At 38.6% G+C, this 21,670-nt stretch overlaps 3 protein-coding genes across 5 annotated transcripts; 2 read left to right on the top strand and 1 right to left on the bottom strand.

Annotated features, from left to right (window-relative positions):
- Positions 1–702: 702 nt before the first annotated feature.
- On the bottom strand, positions 703–6,312 carry LOC148303071 (actin-binding protein IPP). Of its 3 annotated transcripts, XM_088270653.1 has the most exons (10): positions 6,017–6,312; positions 5,708–5,881; positions 5,496–5,640; positions 5,275–5,413; positions 2,262–2,607; positions 2,022–2,185; positions 1,805–1,940; positions 1,529–1,739; positions 1,235–1,455; positions 703–1,162 (listed from the first exon to the last, which is right to left on the bottom strand). In XM_088270653.1, the coding sequence occupies exons 2-10, from the start codon at positions 5,867–5,869 to the stop codon at positions 929–931; spliced, it is 1,758 nt and encodes a 585-aa protein (XP_088126779.1). In that variant the 5' UTR covers positions 5,870–5,881; positions 6,017–6,312; the 3' UTR covers positions 703–928. The 3 variants fall into 3 exon arrangements, with proteins under 3 accessions (XP_088126779.1, XP_088126778.1, XP_088126780.1); XM_088270652.1 differs by having other exon boundaries at positions 5,496–5,881; XM_088270654.1 differs by lacking the exon at positions 5,708–5,881 and having other exon boundaries at positions 6,017–6,154.
- A 2,732-nt stretch (positions 6,313–9,044) lies between these two features.
- Positions 9,045–11,150, top strand: Ciao1 (cytosolic iron-sulfur assembly component 1). The gene is made up of 4 exons (XM_088270627.1): positions 9,045–9,192; positions 9,816–10,093; positions 10,171–10,358; positions 10,450–11,150. Exons 2-4 carry the CDS (start codon positions 9,823–9,825, stop codon positions 10,996–10,998), a joined length of 1,008 nt encoding a protein of 335 aa, XP_088126753.1. The 5' UTR covers positions 9,045–9,192; positions 9,816–9,822; the 3' UTR covers positions 10,999–11,150.
- LOC148303069 (NIF3-like protein 1) lies at positions 9,045–16,355 on the top strand. The gene is made up of 6 exons (XM_088270628.1): positions 9,045–9,192; positions 14,585–14,845; positions 14,954–15,085; positions 15,466–15,642; positions 15,791–15,984; positions 16,077–16,355. Exons 2-6 carry the CDS (start codon positions 14,646–14,648, stop codon positions 16,259–16,261), a joined length of 888 nt encoding a protein of 295 aa, XP_088126754.1. The 5' UTR covers positions 9,045–9,192; positions 14,585–14,645; the 3' UTR covers positions 16,262–16,355.
- The last annotated feature ends 5,315 nt before the right edge of the window (positions 16,356–21,670 follow it).

Below are 21,670 nucleotides of genomic sequence, written 5' to 3'. Positions count from 1 at the left end.
TCAAATCTTCATAAATTCTAAATGAAACACTTCAAAATCGCATTGTTTTTATTTTTCCGCTCAGGAAGGAAAGCAAGTGAAAAAATATTACTCTGAGAGGAGTAAATAAAAAACAAACATTAAAAACAAAATACTTACCAAAAAAAACTCAAAAAATAATGATTTTCATAATTAACAACAAAATATTGCAATTGGGAGCAATTTTTTTTAAATTATTATTAAACCATATCCGCCCCCTAGGTGGAGCATATGGAGTCCACAAACTGTCTCCAGGCTTTTCTGTCGGCTGCCAGCTCCCTTGCATCCTCCCAAGTCAGATCCGCGTCCCGAAGTTCTGACGAGAACTGCCGACGAATTGTCAGTAGTGGTTGTCCTGGGCAACGCGAACCTGATGCCTCGTAAAAGAGGCAAGCTTGATGGCGGCTCTCAGGAGGCATGCGGAGTACATGGCCAAGCCAACTGAATCGCCATTTCTTGATGACAGTTGTGACCAAGATTTGCTGCGTCCTACACCTTATCTCTTCATCCTCACAAAGTCAAACCACAAAAAAAAATTAAATATAGTAAAACATGAATTTTTTCCCTTCATTTTTTATATTTTTTCTTGTTTAGGAAATTTCAATGTTCATATGTCTAAAATTTTAAATTAGATGATCACAACAATTGTGATTTTAATTACCTCTGGTTTTTAAGAAATAAAAATTCAACACATTATTAATTTATTTTTATGTACATACAAAAACTTACCTAATAGGATATAAAAAATATCTAAATTCTTAAGTTGAATATTATACGTACTATATAATGACATTCCTACATGTGTATGCATTATATATTGAACATGTAACGAGTTGCACTCGGAAGGAAGAACGGTGAGAAGGCTGAGATTACATTAGGCATAGTCACGAGTCCGTGGGAACGACTGCGGTCAGAGGGCTGCAGCGCCCGCTTCGGAGCGCGGCTGCGGCAGCGGCGGGGCGGAGCTCCACACGTCGCGGCGTGGGTCGTACTGCTCCGCCGAGGCCATGGAGGCGCGCGCCCGGTAGAAGGCGTCCGCCTCGTGCAGCTGGTCGCCCCCGGCCACCAGCAGCTTGCCCTCGGCCGCCACCACTCCGGGGCTCGCGCGCCCCACCGACATGCAGCTCACGCTCGACCACGTATTCTGCAAGTAGCGACCTGTCAGCACCCGGACACTCCCACACTCGGCACTGTGTCAGCACCCTCCACAACCTACCTCGTCGAAGTTGTATCTCTCCACGCTGGATAGCACTTCCTGCGACTTGCTGTTGCCGCCCACCACATACAAGAAGTTGTCCAGAACGGCCACGCCGGCCTGGGAGCGTGCGGTGCGCATCGGCGCTAGCGTGCGCCACTGCCCCGTCACCGGGTTGTACGCCAGCAGCGAGCGCAGGTGGCGCTCCGCGTGCGTGCAGCCCCCCACTACATATATCAAACCTGGATACGGAATATACGTATAAATATTTCGGAACAATGGCGAGGTATGGCAGAATGTAGAGTGGACTCTTACCATCGTAGGTGACGACGCCCATACTGAAGCGAGGCTCGGGCATGGGGGCCTCGGGGATCCAGGTACCCCGGTTGGGGTCGAAGCTCTCCACGGAAGCTCCGATGTCCTCTCCGACCCACCCCCCCAAGGCGTACAAGCATCCGCGCCACGCCGCCAGCCCGAACTCGCAGCGCGCCACACTCATGGGCGCCACGGGTGACCAACAGTCCGCCTGCGATACGACATTTTGTACTATGTGCAATGCGGCCACTCGACCTAGGGGGTCAAAAAACCTACCTGCGGATCGTACACCTCTCCGTCTGCCAAGATTTGGCTGCCCTGCTCACCCCCCACTGCCCACACCCGCCCCCCCAGGACGGCTACTCCCGGCAGAATGCGGCCGGTGCTCATGGGGGATAGGTCTTTCCATACCCTGCCACAATAAATAAAATCATTAAAAAAGATTAATTATTATAGAGTAGGAGTAATTTTATAGAGTAGGAAAATCATGTACCCTTTTTGCGAGTCATACTGAAGAACAGAGTTGAAGGTGGTGTCGATAGCTCTCTGGGCAGCTCTTGGAGGCTCGCGGCAGGAGCCCCCGAGCAGGAGGAGAAGGCGCCGCGCGCGAACTCGCGGAGCGGCCTCCAGCTCCACCAGAGCCCCCTTCCTCGACACCTGCCAAACGAACCAGAGAGTGAGCGAGGGGAAGGAGCGAGAGCGAGCGGAGAGGGGAGAGAGAGGGTACCAGTACCAGGTCGGCGCGGTGGTTGCGCAGCGCCACGCGCAGCGAGGAGTCGCGGCAGCGCTGCACCGCGCGATCCAGGTCGTGGGCGGGCAGCAGCGCGAGGCGCACGGCGCCCAGCAGCTGGAACACGTGGCGGCGGCGCTCGGCGGGCGCGTGCTCCAGCCAGCGCAGCGCGGCCGTGAGCACCTGCAGCTCCGACTCCACGCGCAGCTGCTCCGAGCCCAGCAGGCGGGCGAGCAGCGGCGCCGGCAGTTGCAGCAGCTCCTCGCTGGCGCTCGCCGTGCAGAAGTTCCACTGGATGTGCTCCAGCGCGGCTGCCGCCAGCTCCGAGCAGTTGTGCGCCTCCGCAAACCTGACAATGGATACATGTTTATTACGTTCAATATCGAGTCCTCATTCTTGGCAAGGCTGTCCAAACTAGATATCATCCTGCGCCAATCCAAATAACTAAGTAGATAAAGGAGGGCCGAAACGATTGCTTAAACTTTTTAAAGAAAAACTTAAAATACAGGGACGTTATTGTTATAATTATTACAGCAAACTATATAGAAAACTTGTTGCCTTGTTAATAAATAATAAAATGATTTATTTTATTTTTATGATCCCATTATGATGGGATTCTATAAAAATTAAATAATGTTCTACGAAAAAAAAAAAGTAAAAAGGAAATTTTTCTATTTGTAATAGATGAAAAACACGTCACGGGCTGCGCAAATATAAACCGCGGGCCGCATGAGATAAGTAAATTATCAAAAAAATTATTTATTATTATTATTGCTTGTTAAAAAATATTTCCTTTCCATATTCGCTCCCTAGGTGGAGCATATGGCCAACACGAGTCGTCTCCAAGTCACTCTGTCACGCGCTATCTCCTTGGCTTCCTCCCAGGTCAGTCCGGCGTCTCGAAGTTCCGCTGAGTATAGTTGGTGAATGGTCGTCAGCGGCCTTCCGGGGCGCCGGAATCCTCGGGGTTGGAAGAAGAGACATGAGGGGTTGATGCCCTCAGGTGGCATTCTAAGGACATGTCCCAACCATGTCCACCTTCTTCTCTTCAGGACTTCCAGTATGAGGGGCTGTTGAGTTCTTCTCCTCACATCCTCATTCCTGACGAAGTCACACCACTTTATACCCAGTATTCGCCTCAGGCATCTATTTTCAAAACTTGCTAGTTTCTTGCTTTGAGCTTTGGTGAGGTGCCACGACTCACATCCGTATAGCAACACTGTTAGGATGCAGGCGTTAAAGAGACGACACTTGGTTTTTGTCGAGTAAAGCAGTGAGTCCCAGACATTGCGCATTTTATTGAAAAATATTGGTTATAGTTATCTCAGGAATGCTGAATTTCTCAAATCTCAAATAAACTTCGAGACTTATATCTGCACAGTAAAAAAGATACGCTGTACATGGACCCCAGCACCCTGCTTAGCACAGGCAAATAACCGATGGGTTATTATGGTTATACGGTGGAGCAGGTGTTCAACACTACCTGTACATGGACCTCAGCACCCTGCTTAGCACAGGCGGATAACCGATGGGTTATTATGGTTATACGGTGGAGCAGGTGTTCAACACTACCTGCACATGGACCCCAGCACCCTGCTTAGCACAGGCGGAAAACCGATGGGTTATTATGGTTATACGGTGGAGCAGGTGTTCAACACTACCTGTACATGGACCCCAGCACCCTGCTTAGCACAGGCGGAAAACCGATGGGTTATTATGGTTATACGGTGGAGCAGGTGTTCAACACTACCTGTACATGGACCCCAGCACCCTGCTTAGCACAGGCGGAAAACCGATGGGTTATTATGGTTATACGGTGGAGCAGGTGTTCAACACTACCTGTACATGGACCCCAGCACCCTGCTTAGCACAGGCGGAAAACCGATGGGTTATTATGGTTATACGGTGGAGCAGGTGTTCAACACTACCTGTACATGGACCCCAGCACCCTGCTTAGCACAGGCGGAAAACCGATGGGTTATTATGGTTATACGGTGGAGCAGGCGTAGGTGGGAAAGTTAGTAAATCAACACTACCTGTACATACTATTATTTATCAACGTGTTTGGAGACTACTCAAAAGAGTAGTCTACATCTCATGCTTACTACAACTAAGCGTAAATAAGCTTCTATATTGATTATTTAGCTGCCATTATCTCAGGATATGGTCTATAGGACAACCCCTGTAACGCAGATTGAAACATTGGAAAAAACAATACTATCACGGAATAACCACAACACATGTAATTGATGATGTTTTGGAATTTGGAATAAAATCCCAATACACATAATAATTATAATTTATAAATGGATGATTTAATTGGTGATCCAACCTACAACTGGAAACTGACGGTTCAATTGATAATATTATTCCCTTCAGTCATGAAATGACGGTCATATCTGTCCAGAAAAATAACTTTTGTAAAGTAAAACTAATGAAATGAACTAGTAAAACACTATATTATTTCGAGAAATAAAAATACTTTGTGTTCTGATCCACTCACATTTTTATTAACCAACTAGTTTCGGCAACAACCTGTTGCCCTCTTCAGGGTTACATTTATTACTATTTTTTCAGGGTTTCATTTATTACTATTTATTTAGTAATAAATGTAACCCTGAAGAGGGCAACAGGTTGTTGCCGAAACTAGTTGGTTAATAAAAATGTGAGTGGATCAGAACACAAAGTATTTTTATTTCTCGAAATAATATATCAATATGATCCACAAAGTTAATGCTTTCAATATTCAAAACATAGTACAACACTTCTTACATCCATTACAAAGTCTAAACAATCATTGAAGAATGTGGACGTATTGCCTCGCTTCAGATAGGCTTCTCATGGTTACATGTCTGTTAAGCAAGGGGGAGAATAATTAGAATACTCTAATGGAACTCCCGCGGTCCAGAGTCCTATAGACTTTAGAGAAATGGTCCATTCAAATAATGGTGGTTCTTTTAGTTTATTGTAAAATTGGATTTGTAGAATGACTATTAGTGGAATGAATGTCGGTTACATATAGATGCCGATAGCGTTGGAGGAGTGCAGTTCTCGGATGAGGAACTCCTGGCAGCCGGCCACGAGATCAGGCAGCTGCAGCATGTCTGCGGCTACCAACACCTCCTGCACACTGCCTCGAGACAGCACCACTTGACCTGATATCACACCAAACAACTATTTATAAAGGCAGTCACGCATATGAAACCGAGCTATGGATTCGCATTACAAACTCGATACCTGTGTAGATGAAGTCCACCAGAAGCGAGAGGACGTGCGGCGGCACGGCGGGCAGCGCCACGGACGAGCGGCGCTCCTCCGCCAGCCCGCCGCCGAACATGGCCGCGAAGTACGCACTGCCGGCGGACAACACGAGGCGGTGTGCCTGCAACAGAACGCTGTCAGTGAGCGAGGGAGGACGGCGGCGGCGCGCCTCCCGCTCCCGCACCCACCTTGATGGACGTCTCCCCCGACAGCAGCTCCACGTCGCAGAACTTGCCGCTGTAGCGCAGCGAGTTGAGGTTCCCGATGACATGGTGTGCGTAGTTCTTGCACATGTACGGCCGCTCTCCCGCCAGCGCCCGGTCTCCTTCACCATTCCCATTCACCGACATCCTTCAAGCGCGCTGGAATATTTACAACACTACTTTCATACTTCGACATGATAATAATAAGTATAACACAAATAGGGTTACGAAAACCATCACTAGATAATTATATGCATATTACTGCTTTTTTCATTAGCCTTTTAAAATACTTACCATATTTATTGGACAATATCACTTTATAGCACAAAATTCAATTTCTAAATCTGTTGACGAATACTAAAATGAGTCCATTTCCTTCGTTACTTTCAAAGTAATCTTTCAAACATGAATTGAATAGGTAATGTATAAAAGGGAGTTGACCCGAAAAGTTAAGACGTTGACTGAAGAATAAGAGTTCAACCAGGATCAATTAACAAATTAACTGTGACAGATAATAGAACAAATAATATAATATTGTTGACGTTTCGTTTGACGTTTACTCATTTCTTCTTGGCTCTTCTACGTACTCCACAGATTATAGTATTCGCAATCTACGCTCAATTTGGCTCAATTCTCGTCGCAGCTTATATGGGTACGTTCTGTTATACGTAGTGACCAAACAATAAATATATACTGAAAAGTTAACTTATTTTGGATAAAATTTATTATTTCTTTTGAACCACCCTATATGATAAAAATGTAAGAGGCCTGGAGTGAGAAAATTATCCAAACCCGTTATGGTCGATGATCTACACCATTTCGACCAAAGATATTTTTAACTCCATTATATGTATGTAAACTAAGGTTATAATTTTCGATTATCCATGACATACAATATTATAATTTATAAAGCTTTCCAGCTAAAATAAATGTAATCGATTGTTCTAATTACAGCAAATTGATCAGTAATATTTCCAAAGTAAACAATTAAGATTGTGATTTTAGGTTGATAGGCACACTTATATCGATATTCATTATTTCTGTAATATTGTAATGTAACAGGTTATGCAATGTAACAACAATCATTTTTCTCTTTCAAAGTTCTATAAACATGAATTCCATAAAAGTAATGCGTAACCAAAAATGTATTTTTTTCCGAGCACAAAATTTTCCACATTCGGATATTTTGTATAAGATTCTTGCATTCGGAATTTCGAAAAAAACGCCAGCGTGAAAAACGCCCGTTTGCGAAGATGCCAATTACTTTATCTGCCAGACAATCGTCGAATTATCTTTAATAAAGGGGATCCGAGGAACCGATTAGTTTAGTTTCAGGGGGGTTCGACTCGCAAATGTCAGAAAATTCAAAAACGTACGGAAGAGACGAGAAAACACCAAATAGACACGGAAAATACGAGATAACCCGTTTGAAAAAAAATAATATACACAACTTTGATGGAAATATAGACAATTATCAATAGAAAAAAGAAATCCATAGGTGTAATCCATCGCAGCATCGATTATAAAGATCTATTTTTATTTTATTATGTTGCTGGTAATTATCGTTTTATGTTCTTACTATTGTTTGCGGTTATATTGCGAGGGAATTAAATCTGATTTCGCTTTGAGATTTGCTCTGTTCCTCTACATCTGCTTTCATTAATCTTTCTTTTCTATTTTTTTATGCATTATAAGTATTTTTTTTATTTTCAGCGCCTTCAAACATCCTAGATAATATTTTTTGGTCTTCCGGAATTCATCAGGATATTCTTAAGATAAAATTATTGATCCATGTCTGTATTTGCTTTTATCAATCTTTAAAACTACATTTTTATTTTCAGTGCCTTCAAATATTTCGCATTCTTTGGCCTCCCGGAAATCACTTTGATATTTTTTTATATAAAAGTATTGATTCGTGTCTACAAAAAAGGGAGGAAGGATTTATGGATTAATTTAAAATTTAAATTTGTGGGAGTGAAGTACTTAACGTAGCCTTCAGCTCGTATACTTGCTTCGGGAAGTGTTGGGCACTCCTTGGCCCTTTTATAATATTGTATTTTCTGGAATTCTTGTTTACAATGAAATAAATAAATGTTGGTTATAAAATACCTTATTTGCAATATCGATATTATAATTATGTAAATATGTAATACACAAAAAGTTTATATAAATACAATTTGACTTAAAAAATTAATTAAAAAAAATCAGCGGGTGGATTCGACTCTCGGCCGCGGCGAAGTCACACTCAGCCAGCTAAGTATTTCCCAGCCCGGAGTTACGTCACATCTACCCTGGAGTGTACATCACGTCCATTCTTGAATTTTGGGCGGTGTCGGCGGTCTTTACACAAATTAATTGTCTTTGGTTAGTTTCAGGGGGGGTCGACTCGTAAACGTCAGATTGTTCAAAAAACGACCAGAAAATGACGAGACACACTAATACACTAACAAAAACACCAAAACGGGAACGAAAAATACGAGATACTAACAAGTTGTTCAAATATTTCAAATAAATATAGACAGACTATGGTTATAGACAATTATCGATAGAAAAATAGAAATCTGTCTATGAAGAACTTCATAATATTGAGTATTATGCCAAAGTTAAAGTTAAATTTTGCGTATGAAAGTGTAGTTTTTCTTACTTAACACAACGCTCCCTTGAACTTCTGCAGCACCCCCCAAATGCAAAAAATTTAAAAACGCCTAGCCAGACTTCCAAAACGCCCACAAAGGGGCGCTGGCACCCCCGTTAAGAAACATAACTTCAGAAAGTGGTGGGCTCTCCTTCCGCCCTTTTAAAATATTGTATTTTCTAGAATTTTAAATATAATATAGTAATTTGAAAATTCTATCGTTTTTGTTTTTGTTGAAAAGCCTTATATTTATACATAGTTTGGGATAATAATTTCAAAAAAGTTACCATTACCATTTACCATTGTAAGGCTGAGTTGAGTAACCATTATCAATCGCCTGAACTCTTTTTATAAATGTCGCGTTCTAGCCGTGACCTTTCTATTTTTGTTTGTAGTGAAATATCTTCTTTGTAATATTAATATTACAATTTTAAAAATATGTTAAACAACAAATTTCAATATAAATACCATTTAACCTGAAAAATGAATGATAAATATTTCGGCGGGTGGATTTGACATTCAGCCGCGGCGAAGTCACGCCCAGCCGGGAGCTTAGTACTTCTAGCCGTTTACGTCACTTCCGGCCGCTGGCGAATATCACTTCCAGCCATAAAAAATCGAGGTAGTTGGCGGTCTTTATATAAAATAGTTAGTCTGTGGTTAGTTTTACACAAATTAAAATTAGTTAGTCCGTGGTTAACTTGTAAATCGACTTGAACTAAATACACTAAATACGCTTAGTATTTTGTGAATTAAACTGAAGATCGAACTCAGTACAATCCGGCAACGAAAGGACGAAAGTTTAACAGGATTGGATAATAAAAATTATTTTAAGGTATTTAAGTATATATTCAGACGCACTGTTATTCTAGGTATTTTAACTTAAAAAAAGTACGGTCTTATTCGAAGCTTTATAACCTGTCTTCTATATTCTGATGCCTATTAAATGATAATAAATTATTTTATTAAATGATAATAAAATATAGTTTACCTTTTATTTTGCTACGAAAACCGTTAAAAGATTATAATGTAAACGTTGTTACATTTGCCGTTGAGAATAACGTCATTTAGTCTTAGATGTCTTCAATTGATTATTTTTAAATGTGATAGACGAGTACGTCTATCGAGGGTAGCATGCGTGCATATGTACAATTTGGCCGGGATTATCTCGGTTTGATGGTCCGTCCCGTGGTCCCGGCCAGTCATTCTGTCCTGGTTTGCAGGGTTTAAAAAAAAAACAGGTTTTACCTCCATTAAATATGATAATTGGAGAACCATAATTTATTTCCTATTTTTGGGAATTGTAGCATCCAACAGCGAAATATCAACTGTCAGTGAAACATGATAACCCTAATTAAGTGCAATGAATACGTTCCGGGCAGCTGATGTCAACCCCGACTGAGCACTGATCGAGCATGGCTCCGCAGGAGTGATCTAACTGTCGGGGAAATGTTTCAGTGTTCAGATGGGGAAGCTGCAGCTCGATCAGTGCTTGGCGGGGCACAAGGGACGCGTGTGGGATGTGGCGTGGCACCCGCGCGGTGCGGCGTTGGCCTCCTGCGGCCAGGATAAGACCATCCGACTGTGGGGACGCGAGGGTACTCGCTGGAGCACCACCACCATCTTGGCCGACGGTCACCAGCGAACCATTCGCCAGCTTGCCTGGTCGCCCTGCGGCTCTTTCCTCGCCTCCGCCAGCTTCGACGCCACCACTGCCATATGGGACAAGAAGACGGGTATGTTTCCTTTCCGACGGTACCTCGTCTGATGTAATAACATCCGTGAACTCCGTGTAACGGGAGTCTTTCTGCAGGAGAGTTCGAGTGCAACGCCACTCTGGAGGGGCACGAGAATGAGGTGAAGAGCGTAGCGTGGGCAGCGTCGGGGCGCCTGCTGGCCACCTGCTCCAGGGACAAGTCCGTGTGGGTGTGGGAGGCTGCCGGAGAGGACGACTATGACTGCGCTGCGGTGCTAAATGCTCACTCTCAGGACGTAAAAAAGGTAAAAACATATATTCTTTTTTTCCTTTAAAAAAAACTGGCAAATTTCTTTGTGACATTTCTTTTGGTAAAATTATTTTCTCAAATTTCAGGTAGTATGGCATCCGACAAAAGATATTCTCGCTTCCGCTTCGTACGACAACACTATAAAAATATTTAAAGAAGATCCGTCAGATAATGACTGGTTCTGCGCCGGGACCCTGCAGTCGCATCAGTCCACCGTCTGGAGTTTGTCCTTCGACAAGACGGGAAGCCGCCTCGCGAGCTGCAGCGATGACCAAACTGTTAAAATCTGGAGAGAGTATGCGCCCGGGAACGAAGAAGGGGTGGCGACTCCCGATAACCACTCTGTTTGGAAATGTGTGTGCACCATTGCGGGCTACCATACGAGGACAATTTACGACATCCATTGGTGCCCGGAGACTGGACTGATAGCCACCGCTTGCGGAGATGATATAATCCGGATATTCGCTGAAAGTCCGGATTCGCAGCCCAATGAACCGACATTCGAGCTCGTCTGCTCCGAACACGGCGCTCACACTCAGGATGTGAATGCTGTGAAATGGAATCCTCTCAGCCCTCGGCAGTTAGCCTCCTGTAGTGACGATAGTGAAATTAAAATATGGAATTACGTGGAATAATATAATATCCATACCTAGCTACATACTATTGTTATCGTTATAAATTAGTTTGTTTGTTATTAATTATATTGTATTTTGTAAAAAATTTATAATCAAAAGTTTTTTTGTAATAAAAAAATTATATTACCAATAAATTGTCCATTTTTTGAAAAGCTACATTTTTATTAACAGAAGCAACACAATCTCACATAAAACAGGTGAACAAATGGTGAGTATCAAACTACGAAATTGGATATCTGTTGGATATCTTGACATACTGATCCGGACATAGCAGTGATTCACCCAGAACAAGCCGGCGGACAAAAAGATTTTATTCTATGATATGATTGTTCTAGTTTTGAAGATTTTTATTTTAACAATAGGCATTTTATGATAATTTAGAAGCTCGGGGATATATTTATTTATTTATTAAAAAAAACTTATGTACGAAATTAAAAAGTATTTAAAAAAAACAATGTTGTCATAGCAAGAAATATGTACACAATTAAACACAGCATAAATTAATTAATAAAATTTACTCATACCACTATAGAATCAACTTAGGATGACCTATGATAGCCACATATCATAGGCATTATGACCAAAATCGCCGTGATTCTTAAATAATAATCAAGTGGAAAATGATTATTATTTGAGAATGAAAATGCTCATCGTGTCCCAGCCTATATATAGGAAAAACATCTAGAAATTTTAACATCCGATGTAAAGAGCATACAAGATGCCTAAATAATAATATTATTCCGAATTTGCCAATCACTTAACACATTGTCGGGCGCTTCGAACAATAGACTCTAGCCTATAGCGGGTGTTTTTGCGATTAGCACAAAAATATATAGCTTTCTTAAAATTGACACAATTTTTAAACCAAATAATATTTTCGATCGAAATTTTCAAAGAAATCATATGTGACATTTGATCATTAAAAATAAATTATAATTGCTTTGATAACATCATAATTTTTTATTAAGTATTCCGTATTTCACTTTATTTATTTTCATTTTTATATTGTAAACTCTAAAAAATAGTCTTGCCCTTCGACAATGTGTTAATAGAAAATAATCACTCATTTGATAAAAACAAAGGTCTAAATATATTACACACATACAATAGAGGACTTAAATTAGATTACTTAGAAATATTAGAAATTAAAAAGACAATCAATAATAATTTACAACTAATAAATACACAATTTTCAATCTCAATTTCAATTTATTTATTTCAATTAATATATACATTATAAACTTTAAAAAATCCAAATTGTATACATTAAAATAAAATATATGCAAGAACTATTGCTAAAGGTGTAGAAGAATCCTGCTTCGGAAAACTCCTTCAGACACATGGCACAGATCAATATCCAATGAGATATTGTTCAACATAGCGGTAGCTCTTCCTACAGGCATAACCATTGGTTGGTCCTGTGTATAGGAATGTGAAACAATCTATGCCGACGCTGTCTTAGGTAACCATTGGGAACATACAGATCAATGTAAATGATTTTGCTAAAAGTCCGTTATTAAATATGTTTCCAATCACTCATCATCCCTGATCCCTTTTGACAGTGACTGCCAATCAACACAAAAAAAATAAAGCCACTTGAGATCTACCTAAGCTTATTTCCCTAACTGTCAAAATATTTTGAATATTGTTTAGTAGATAGTATTTAAGTATTAATCAGTCTTGATAAAGAAGCGGTTAGCTTCGAAACCGGTAGACATTATAATTAAGTTGTAATAAAACGAAAATTTTAAAACAAAGTTACATTTTAATTATAAATAATTATATGCCTGTATCAATGTAGAATTATTGCAATTTTTATCATGAACTGCGATTGAAGTGACACTGTCAGAAGCCACCTTCAGTTGTTGTGATTGTATATACTTTACAGAAATAATTTAGATTACAAAAATTAATTCAAAATTTAATTAATAAATAATACAATTTAAAAAATATATATATTCCTACGACTCATCATCAATCAGACGAGTCAGATACTAAGTAATCCCCCATTGTCCACGGATGAACATCACTTGCTATGTACCTGATTAAGAACTTCCGCTGGTAAGTTATCGGTTCTCTTTCTCGGCACTTGTCAGATATGTATCTGTTTACAAGTGCTGTGACCAGAGCTGACCTAACCTGACCTGTCATATCCCCATTTGCTAATCAATGTGAATGACGAATGAGAAGGTATATTTTTTAGAATTTGAATTTCAGTTTGCGCTTTAATTAAACATTCAGTTATTTTATCCAGTATGGCTTGAAGTTTAACTTCAGCACGCGTTTCTGTCACAAAAATATGTTCATCAAAAGAATAACACACCTTTTTGGACTTACGAAGCTACGATAAGATGGAAACACTCGATGTCTCGCCTTCATTGACCACTTTCGCATTTGTTTATAAGAGTGGCTGGTGCATTTAGAGTCCACGTAATAAACTAATGCCTCGTCACTGTTCAACTGCCTGCCACCGCAAATAACATCACCAAATTTTACTTTTTCTGCAGATTCTGAACTTTTTGTAATCAAAGTAGCTACATTTTTATGACCCGATATACGATTTGTTACTTCAGCACCTATGGTTAACACACCGGCACTTCGCGATCGCACTAGTCTCCAACTACGTTTTTGTTTTAAAAGACGAGTCTTCGACACTTTTGGACCAACCTCGAGACCGACTTCCTCCGGATGATGAAGATGCACATGGCTAATGCATTCTTAAATTAGATTTTATGTATAATCCATCTTCATCATATACCATCTTCATCTTCATTGCTGAAAAGTTCTTTTCAGCGAATATTGACGAAAAACTTGAAATTTTTATCTTTAAATATCTCAGAATCACATGCGTAACACAAAATTTTTGCATAATGAAATCCATTAGACGAGAATTTCGTTTTCTTTTGTATGTTTTTGCCATTCTTCAAATAATTCCAATTTTGAAAGAGAGCACACATGATTTGAAAAAAAAGTGATTACAGAAAAATTACCACATATTAATGAGGTGATTTTTTTTGTATAGTATAGCCAAGAATTGTCGCTATACGATATTGAAAAATTAGCTTAGATACATGCGGATATAAAAAGTTGTATACGTTACAATACAATTTTTACGTAGTATTTCAAAACATATTTTATCTCATATTGTCTTTAATTTGAATCAAATTTTAAATAAAATAGAAAAAGTACTTACCCCCTTAAGTAAAATCCATCACAGCGATAGTAAATACTCTTCACCGCAAGTCTTGTAACATGTTATTCAAAGCATTATGGAATTTCAACTAAATTGTTTACATAAAAGGAATAACCTTATCACTTCATTTCAACCGCTTGCAAATCATTGCCCTGGAATATTTTCCACAATAATTATGACTTGGATTGTGACTAATGGGGGGTTGTTATTGTCATAGAATCATCAATCAGTCGATTCTTGAAATGACTTTTGTCCACCTGGCTTGTTCTAGGGGAATATGTTTAAATATGTATTTTTAGATACATAGAAACCAATTTTTGTATCAGTCAAACGTTTCTAAATGATTTTTAATTTATATATATAAAAACTTCTAAAAAAGTTATTTTTTTTCAGAATTACTGTTTACAGTTGGTGTATCATAAAGAAAGTAGATATCTTATAATTCGGGTAATCAATGAGAACGCCTTTGATTTGTGGGCATATTTTAAAAAGGAGTTTATCTACTCACAAAATCATTAAAACAATGGCGGATTCCTCAGCAACGGGTGGTCTCTTACTAAAAGAGGTACTTGATAAATTGGAAGCATTTGCACCGGCAAGTTTGGCCGAGTCGTGGGACAATACGGGACTTCTGATAGAGCCGTTCACACCTAAGTGAGTTACATGTGGTGCATGTGATACATAATATCTTTCCTTTAAGGCAAAATACTGGAATATGAATATTACGAAATATTTTAATCTGTATTGTTTTATAATTTTTAGGATAATAAAAAGAATTCTGCTAACCAATGATCTAACTGAAGTCGTCATGAAGGAAGCTGTAGACTTGAATGTGGAAATGATAATTTCTTACCATCCACCTATTTTTAGTCCTTTAAAGTCTATTACTCAGAGGTAATCCTGTTCTTAACCCATACAAATTATTCAATAGATAGCGATGCTGAAATCAATAATATAATAATGAGTTGGTATTTTATAGCTATCGATAATATGCGTAATGCGGCGTAGTAGTTTTACTGCGAAACTGGTGTTGCGGGATTCCCTACAATTGCAAAATGAATTTCAGAAATTTATTATCATTTTTTGCTGCAGACCAATCCGCAGGATTGAGACCAGAGAGAGATTTTCAATTGGTCAGGGTGTTTGTGATGTATTTTTCACATTCACCTTTCCTTACTATATCCTGCCTGCAGGCAAGCCTCTAAAAATAGAAACTTTGCGGGTTATTTCTTAAAAAACAGAAGAAGAAAAAAAACAATGTAATGATATTTCAGATCGTGGAAAGAGCGGGTGGTGAGTGCGTGTCTAGAGAACAGAGTAGCTTTATATAGCCCGCACACGGCATGGGATGCTGTAGTGGGAGGAGTGAACGACTGGCTGGCGTCAGCTCTCCCTTCCCACACTCGCCAACCCATCGCCCCTAAAGAAGATCAGACCGTCGGCTGCGGGAGGTAAGCTCCGTTTATAACGTTCGGAAACATTTCACAAAGATAAATACCATATTACAACAAAGCTAACTCTGTTTTACTTCTAGTTTACTACGGTTATATTAAAACTCGCCTCGTGCTATTCAATCAAAAAGCCTAAACATTGTTTCAGGATATGTTATTTAAATTCGACACTCAAGATCGAGGAGATAGTCGAGCTGGTGAAGAACCACTGCGGACTAAATCATTTGCGACTCGCGCTGGCTCAGGGAACCAGCTCCCACACGCGGGTGAGACAAGTCGCTGTGTGCGCTGGCGCAGGCACTTCCTTGCTCCGGGGAGTTCCGGCAGAAGTTTACATAACAGGTAATCGAGCGAGGAACCCAATGCGCTCCTTATATCCATCACTTGAATATTCAGCCAAGCAAAATACATAATAATCAATTCCTTCCCTTAAGGTGAGATGCTGCACCACGATATTTTGGAAGCCATTCACAACCGCACCTCCGTTATACTAACCAACCACTCGGATTCTGAGAGAGGCTTCCTGACAGGTTTCCAACCGAAGCTCTCTGAACTGCTAAATAACCAAGTGGATATCCAAATTAGTAAGTCGGACAGAGATCCTGCACTTGTCGTGTAACATTATCTTCTTATATAAGATATAAGAAGATAATGTTATGTAAATCTTTAAATTTGCATTTATGGTTAATAAAAAACGATACTAACTGAAAAAAGACTTTTAATTTCACATATAGATATAACACATATTTCAAATTCATATTCTATCTCTTATGGTTTTTAGATCTGATAATGAGGGAATGAAGTGAATTGTATTATTTTACTCCATATTTTTTATCTTTCTTGTGACATTTGATTATTGTTCTTTGGGTTCAAGCCAAAAAAGTTTGGTTTAAACAATTATGTTCTTCAGACAATTATTATTAATATGAATAGTTTGTCACTAATAATGTAATGCAATATGAGGAACCCATATTATCTGTCCCTATATCCCATTCTTCTACTCGTGCTTCTTGTGTTAGAATGGTTGTTGCATGGGATGGATGTCCTCACCCGCCACCCTCCAGCCGCTGTAATATCCGCCGTGTCGTGTGCTCGGACGAGAGTGCTTTGTTGAATAAAGTTAGGTGTTGGCCAAGGCCAGCCTTTTACTATTGTAAAGATTCAACAAGCGTGGAGAGCAGGGGAAAGATTCTATCACTCTCAAGAAAGGATTCATTCTATCAGCGGCACGCAAATTTCGCACTCTTTGATAAGATATGAAAAATACCTCTTTAGTCTGTTTACTTAAGCAGAAATAATAAAATATTTTTTGTTCAATGGAAAATGTATCATTCAAGCCCAGCTTGAAATTGCGAAAAAAAAGTTCACCGACTTTTGAACTGATTTCCTCTATTTCCGACCATTTTTTTGGAGATAACCCGAATAAGACGCCGATATGTGAACCTTCTAGCAGAATCGTGACTTTTCCATACTTATCACTAATTTTAATGAGTGCTGTAGAACGCGTTACACCTCTGAATGTATTTATCTTGACCGATTCCAGGCGGAAACTCGTGACGGCACTCCAACCGACTGCACCCATTCGTAAACGGCGTGAAAACGTCACTTTAGACGGATTTCGGAAATTTACTACACTCTGAAATCCCGACATTCTTTTTACTGATAGTTAACTTCCGTAGCTTTGTGTGGCCTAGCGCAGTTAATCTTTAATTTAAGGAAAATTATTAAACTCGTCGAACTTGTACCGATTCTGTAATACAAAAACATAGAAACAAAATAAATTTAGAAAGAGAAGTGAAAAACGTCATAAAATTCCCGCGCTGTCAATTATATCCCATAGATGACAAATTGCAGTGCGTTCCTCAAAATTTCCAGAGTGTTTCTCGATCGCAATGCCGGAAGGTAGATTGAATTTTGAATTGTTAGGATGAAAAATAATTTACGGTTCCTTGGAGGATTTTTTCGAAAAAAAAATACATTGACAGTGAATCTAAACGTCTTCGAATTTCGTAATGCGTTGCCAGAGGTTCTATGACTTATGACGTAGTACTGATTAACTTATGATAGGACGGAAAAAGAATTTATACGTCCAGCCGTAAACATTTCCGAAGCACTACAGTAGCGTCTTTGTCTAATTCCATGTAGATTTTTTTGTAGATTTTCCACAATTCTGAAGCATACGTGGATGACAAGTATGTTGTGAAGAGGATCTCCTTTGCTTCATCTCCAATAGAGAATCGTCTCGCAAACATACTTGCAGGTCCAAATTGCTGTGCGCTGTTTTTTATGTTCCAGTCGTCTCTACCAACATCGGTAAGGCAGTGGCTAAGATATCTAGGAGACATACGCCGCTTCTGCACTACACGGAATTTTAAATATAATATTTAAAAATTACGGGTAGTGGACAAGCGCCCATAGACTACTTTTGATAGATATATCGGTGGCGGTGGGGCATTTTTTAAGCCGATCGAGTGTGTTTAAATATGGAAATAACAGTTTTGGTTGCATTATGCTCCATGTTGTGTTATTTGGCATACAAAATGTTCTCGTATTCCTGTAATACTCAGCGTAACTAATGTTGTTAACGCAGATATCTCATGTGTACCATCTAATTTTGGCATTATATAAGCATACTGTGTGGCATCATGTAAATATTGAATAGAGTTGGAGAAACGCGTTCACCTTGTCTGACTCCGTTTTTAGGTAGAATGGAAATGACGTTGCATTTTCCCATTTTTACACATTTTGTTGTTATTTATTCCAGACAGAGAGATTGTTAATAAAGTAATAATAATTATTATTTTGAAAAAATTATATATCCCCACTAGTTTAATTTAATGAAAAAAAATCGAAATGATTTTTAGCGCTCTTGAACTAGTATTTAACAACAATGGCGATACATAAATTATTTAAAATAATAATTACTATTGATAAGATTACGTTACGTTTTTTCTAAGGATCGTTTAACTCTCACTATTTCTAACTGCTGGTGAAAGAGCATTCCACGCCATAGGACCCGCAATTGCAAAGGCATGCTCGTCAAAGTTAGTTTAGTTGGGAGCTAGTAAGGTCACTTTAGCCATAACAGTTGTCGCTGATCGAAGCGTGAGACCTATATCAGCTAATTTGTCTGGAATGAACACCATTTTTACATACTCCATGGAGCTGTATTATGCATTGATTTATGCATAAGCAGACAATTTGTATCAGAGTAACCAGTGAAGGTCGTGAAGTAATGGAATAGCGTGACTGAATTTAGAAATTCCAAGTCATTTTATTGTTTGGGAGACTAATATTATGCAGTGGTGGGATTCAGCCGGTTCGCACCGGTTCGCTAGAACCCGTGAGTGAATGAGAACAAAATTTATGGAAACCTTCCTCGTCAAGCCCTACTAGAGGCAATAATAAAAATATATGAAAGCCAGGTTAATGGATTGCGATAATTTGAAATAAAAAATAATAACAGTTGAAAAATAATAAGGTGATAAAATTCACGAGCTCGTAAATTTACTTGAACCGAGTTCTTGGAATATCGATGAAGTTGTTGTGCCTTGGGTAACCGCTGAGGAAAAATTGTGCGAATTCAATCAACTTTTTCATTGCGAAATTGTCATTAATGATTTCCGCGACTACATAGAAAATGTTCTGAGAAATCAACATAATCACGAGATTACAAAATCTATCCAAAAAGCCAAAAACATAATCAGTCAGTTAGTTCTGCAGAGGCAGAAAGAAGATTTTCTGCAATGAATATTATATATTCAGATAAAAGAAGTCGCCTTAATATTAATAATGTAGCTAATTTGATGACGATTGATTTGATAGGTCTCCCATTAGATACCTGGGACCCAGTTCCATCAGTACAAACTTGGTTAAGAAAATGTAACCACACAGCTGATGACACTAGCATTGAAAAAGGAAAATCAAGGCATGTAGACGACAACCAAAAGGCAATTTGGAAGTATTGAAATAAAAGTGACTGAATATTTTTTATTTTATTTTCTTCTGTGTACTCTGTACATTTTTTTGTTGTTATTTTATGTAGGTTGTCGATACCTTCTTTGTTACAGAGCTTGTATATATATTATGATTTATGTTTTACAATATTGTTACATTACTTTTAATTGACTTTTAAGTGTGTACCTACATACTATTATAATTGGAGCATTCTCAGTTGTCAGTTGTCTGTTTATGTGCATAATAAAAAACAAATAATTAAAAATGTAAATACTATTTTTTTATAGGGGGGAAGATAGGGGTAGTACCTAAAAGCCGAACCGGTTCTTTAAATTTTTGAATCCCATCACTGCATATACATATGTATACTGATATAAGAATCGACTCTGGATTCGATAATTGTGTTTTATTCATAGTATCTAGATACTACAAATGATTTCATAAATAGGGTATTATCACTGGGGAAGAATATCTAATTCAACATACTCAATCTATATAGGTATGTGTACGACTCGTTTTGTGTTTAAAACAGTCGATATAATCAATATTTTCATTCATCATTTTCTTTTGCAAAATTCGCCTTCGTACAAACGTTGTTTTCGTAAGTTGGTAACGAATAACGTCACAGAAACGAATCCACACTACTACTATTACAGCTCTATAAAGCAGATATATAAAAGAATACGCCCCATAATACACCCGATGACGTAAAATTTGATGACGTACAGCGGTGTCCGTTTTTCGTTTTATTAAAATATCTACAATTTAAACCTTCGTATCTCTCTTACTTCTCTACAGATTTCAATAAGAATGTTACCGATAGTCTTGTGATTTTTCATATTAATTTATTAGCCAATCATAACACATCATGAGAATGATCCATTGACGGGCAGCATCAACTGGCATATTGAGATATAAGAATCCAAGAACATGCCCGACAATTTGGTAGCAGGTAAAGTGGTAGGTACCCCTCGTAATGAGTAGTGTTATGTTTTCAATTAAATTCTGTCGTTTATATGCGACTATCCATAGAAGTTTAGAAGAACTTTGGATAGCCCGGGTATACAGAATTGCTACCATGTTCGCTTCAAACGTCTCAAAACATGAAAATGTATCGCTTAGCTTAAAAATGACATTTCGCAAATGTGATTTCACCAAATGGATTGTGGTATCATTTCGCAGTTTTTTTTTATTATTGTTTAAATATCACACTCGATCAACAATCCAAATAATTTAAAGTTTCCTTTGTACCCTATTACAAAAAAGAAAATGTGTAAAAATACTCTTAAAGAGCATATTGCAATTTTATTATTAAATTAACTTTCCTTCTCAGATTACCTTCAAGACAGTCCGAAACATTACTATCTATCCTTGAAATGAAACCCGAACCATCCATCTTATTCTTAATCTATGTCCACTCTCCCTCTCCCCTTTACTTCTCATCATATGATCCTACTTTACAGTCGTGTGCCATATTAATAGACCCAAGACAGTAATTGTGTTCATTATCACTTTTTTGTTAAAAAAAAACATAATAACAGCATTATTTGAAAATGTTTTTTATTAGATTAATAGATAGCACTTTTGACAACATTATAAGATAGCTTTCACACCTGGAAATACGGAATTACGAATTCAACAGCGGAAATCAGTTGTCAAGACGGCGCCGTATGAGTAACGCGAGGTTTTTCGTCTAGTGTTTGCGTAACAATTTTTGAAAACAGGTATGAAATTCATTGATTTTTTTTCTACTGAATGTTTGTTTTATATGATTGTTCGTGTCTATTGTTAAATATTATGTATCAAATATAGTGCTTAAGTACAAAATTTTAACAATATATGTGTTTTTTAGAATGGGGAACGTTTCTGATTTGTCACCAAAAAACTGGCCAAATATCTGGTTTGATTAAGGCAAATATAATGTCACAGTATGAAATAGCTAATATTGTAGGGGCATCATGGAGTTTGGTGAAAAATATATTGAAAAAAATTGATTCTGAGGATAGTTTACGCAACAAGGGTAAGGATAAATGTGTGAGAAAAAGTGTTACAACCCCAAGAACGGACATAC

The sequence above is a fragment of the Brachycentrus maculatus genome, unplaced genomic scaffold (genome assembly GCF_059751285.1).
Source record: "Brachycentrus maculatus isolate JH-2025_06_01 unplaced genomic scaffold, ASM5975128v1 h1tg000388l, whole genome shotgun sequence".
Lineage (NCBI taxonomy): Eukaryota > Metazoa > Arthropoda > Insecta > Trichoptera > Brachycentridae > Brachycentrus > Brachycentrus maculatus.
Note: the sequence above shows the minus strand (reverse complement) of the source record. Positions and strands in the feature narration are given on the sequence as shown.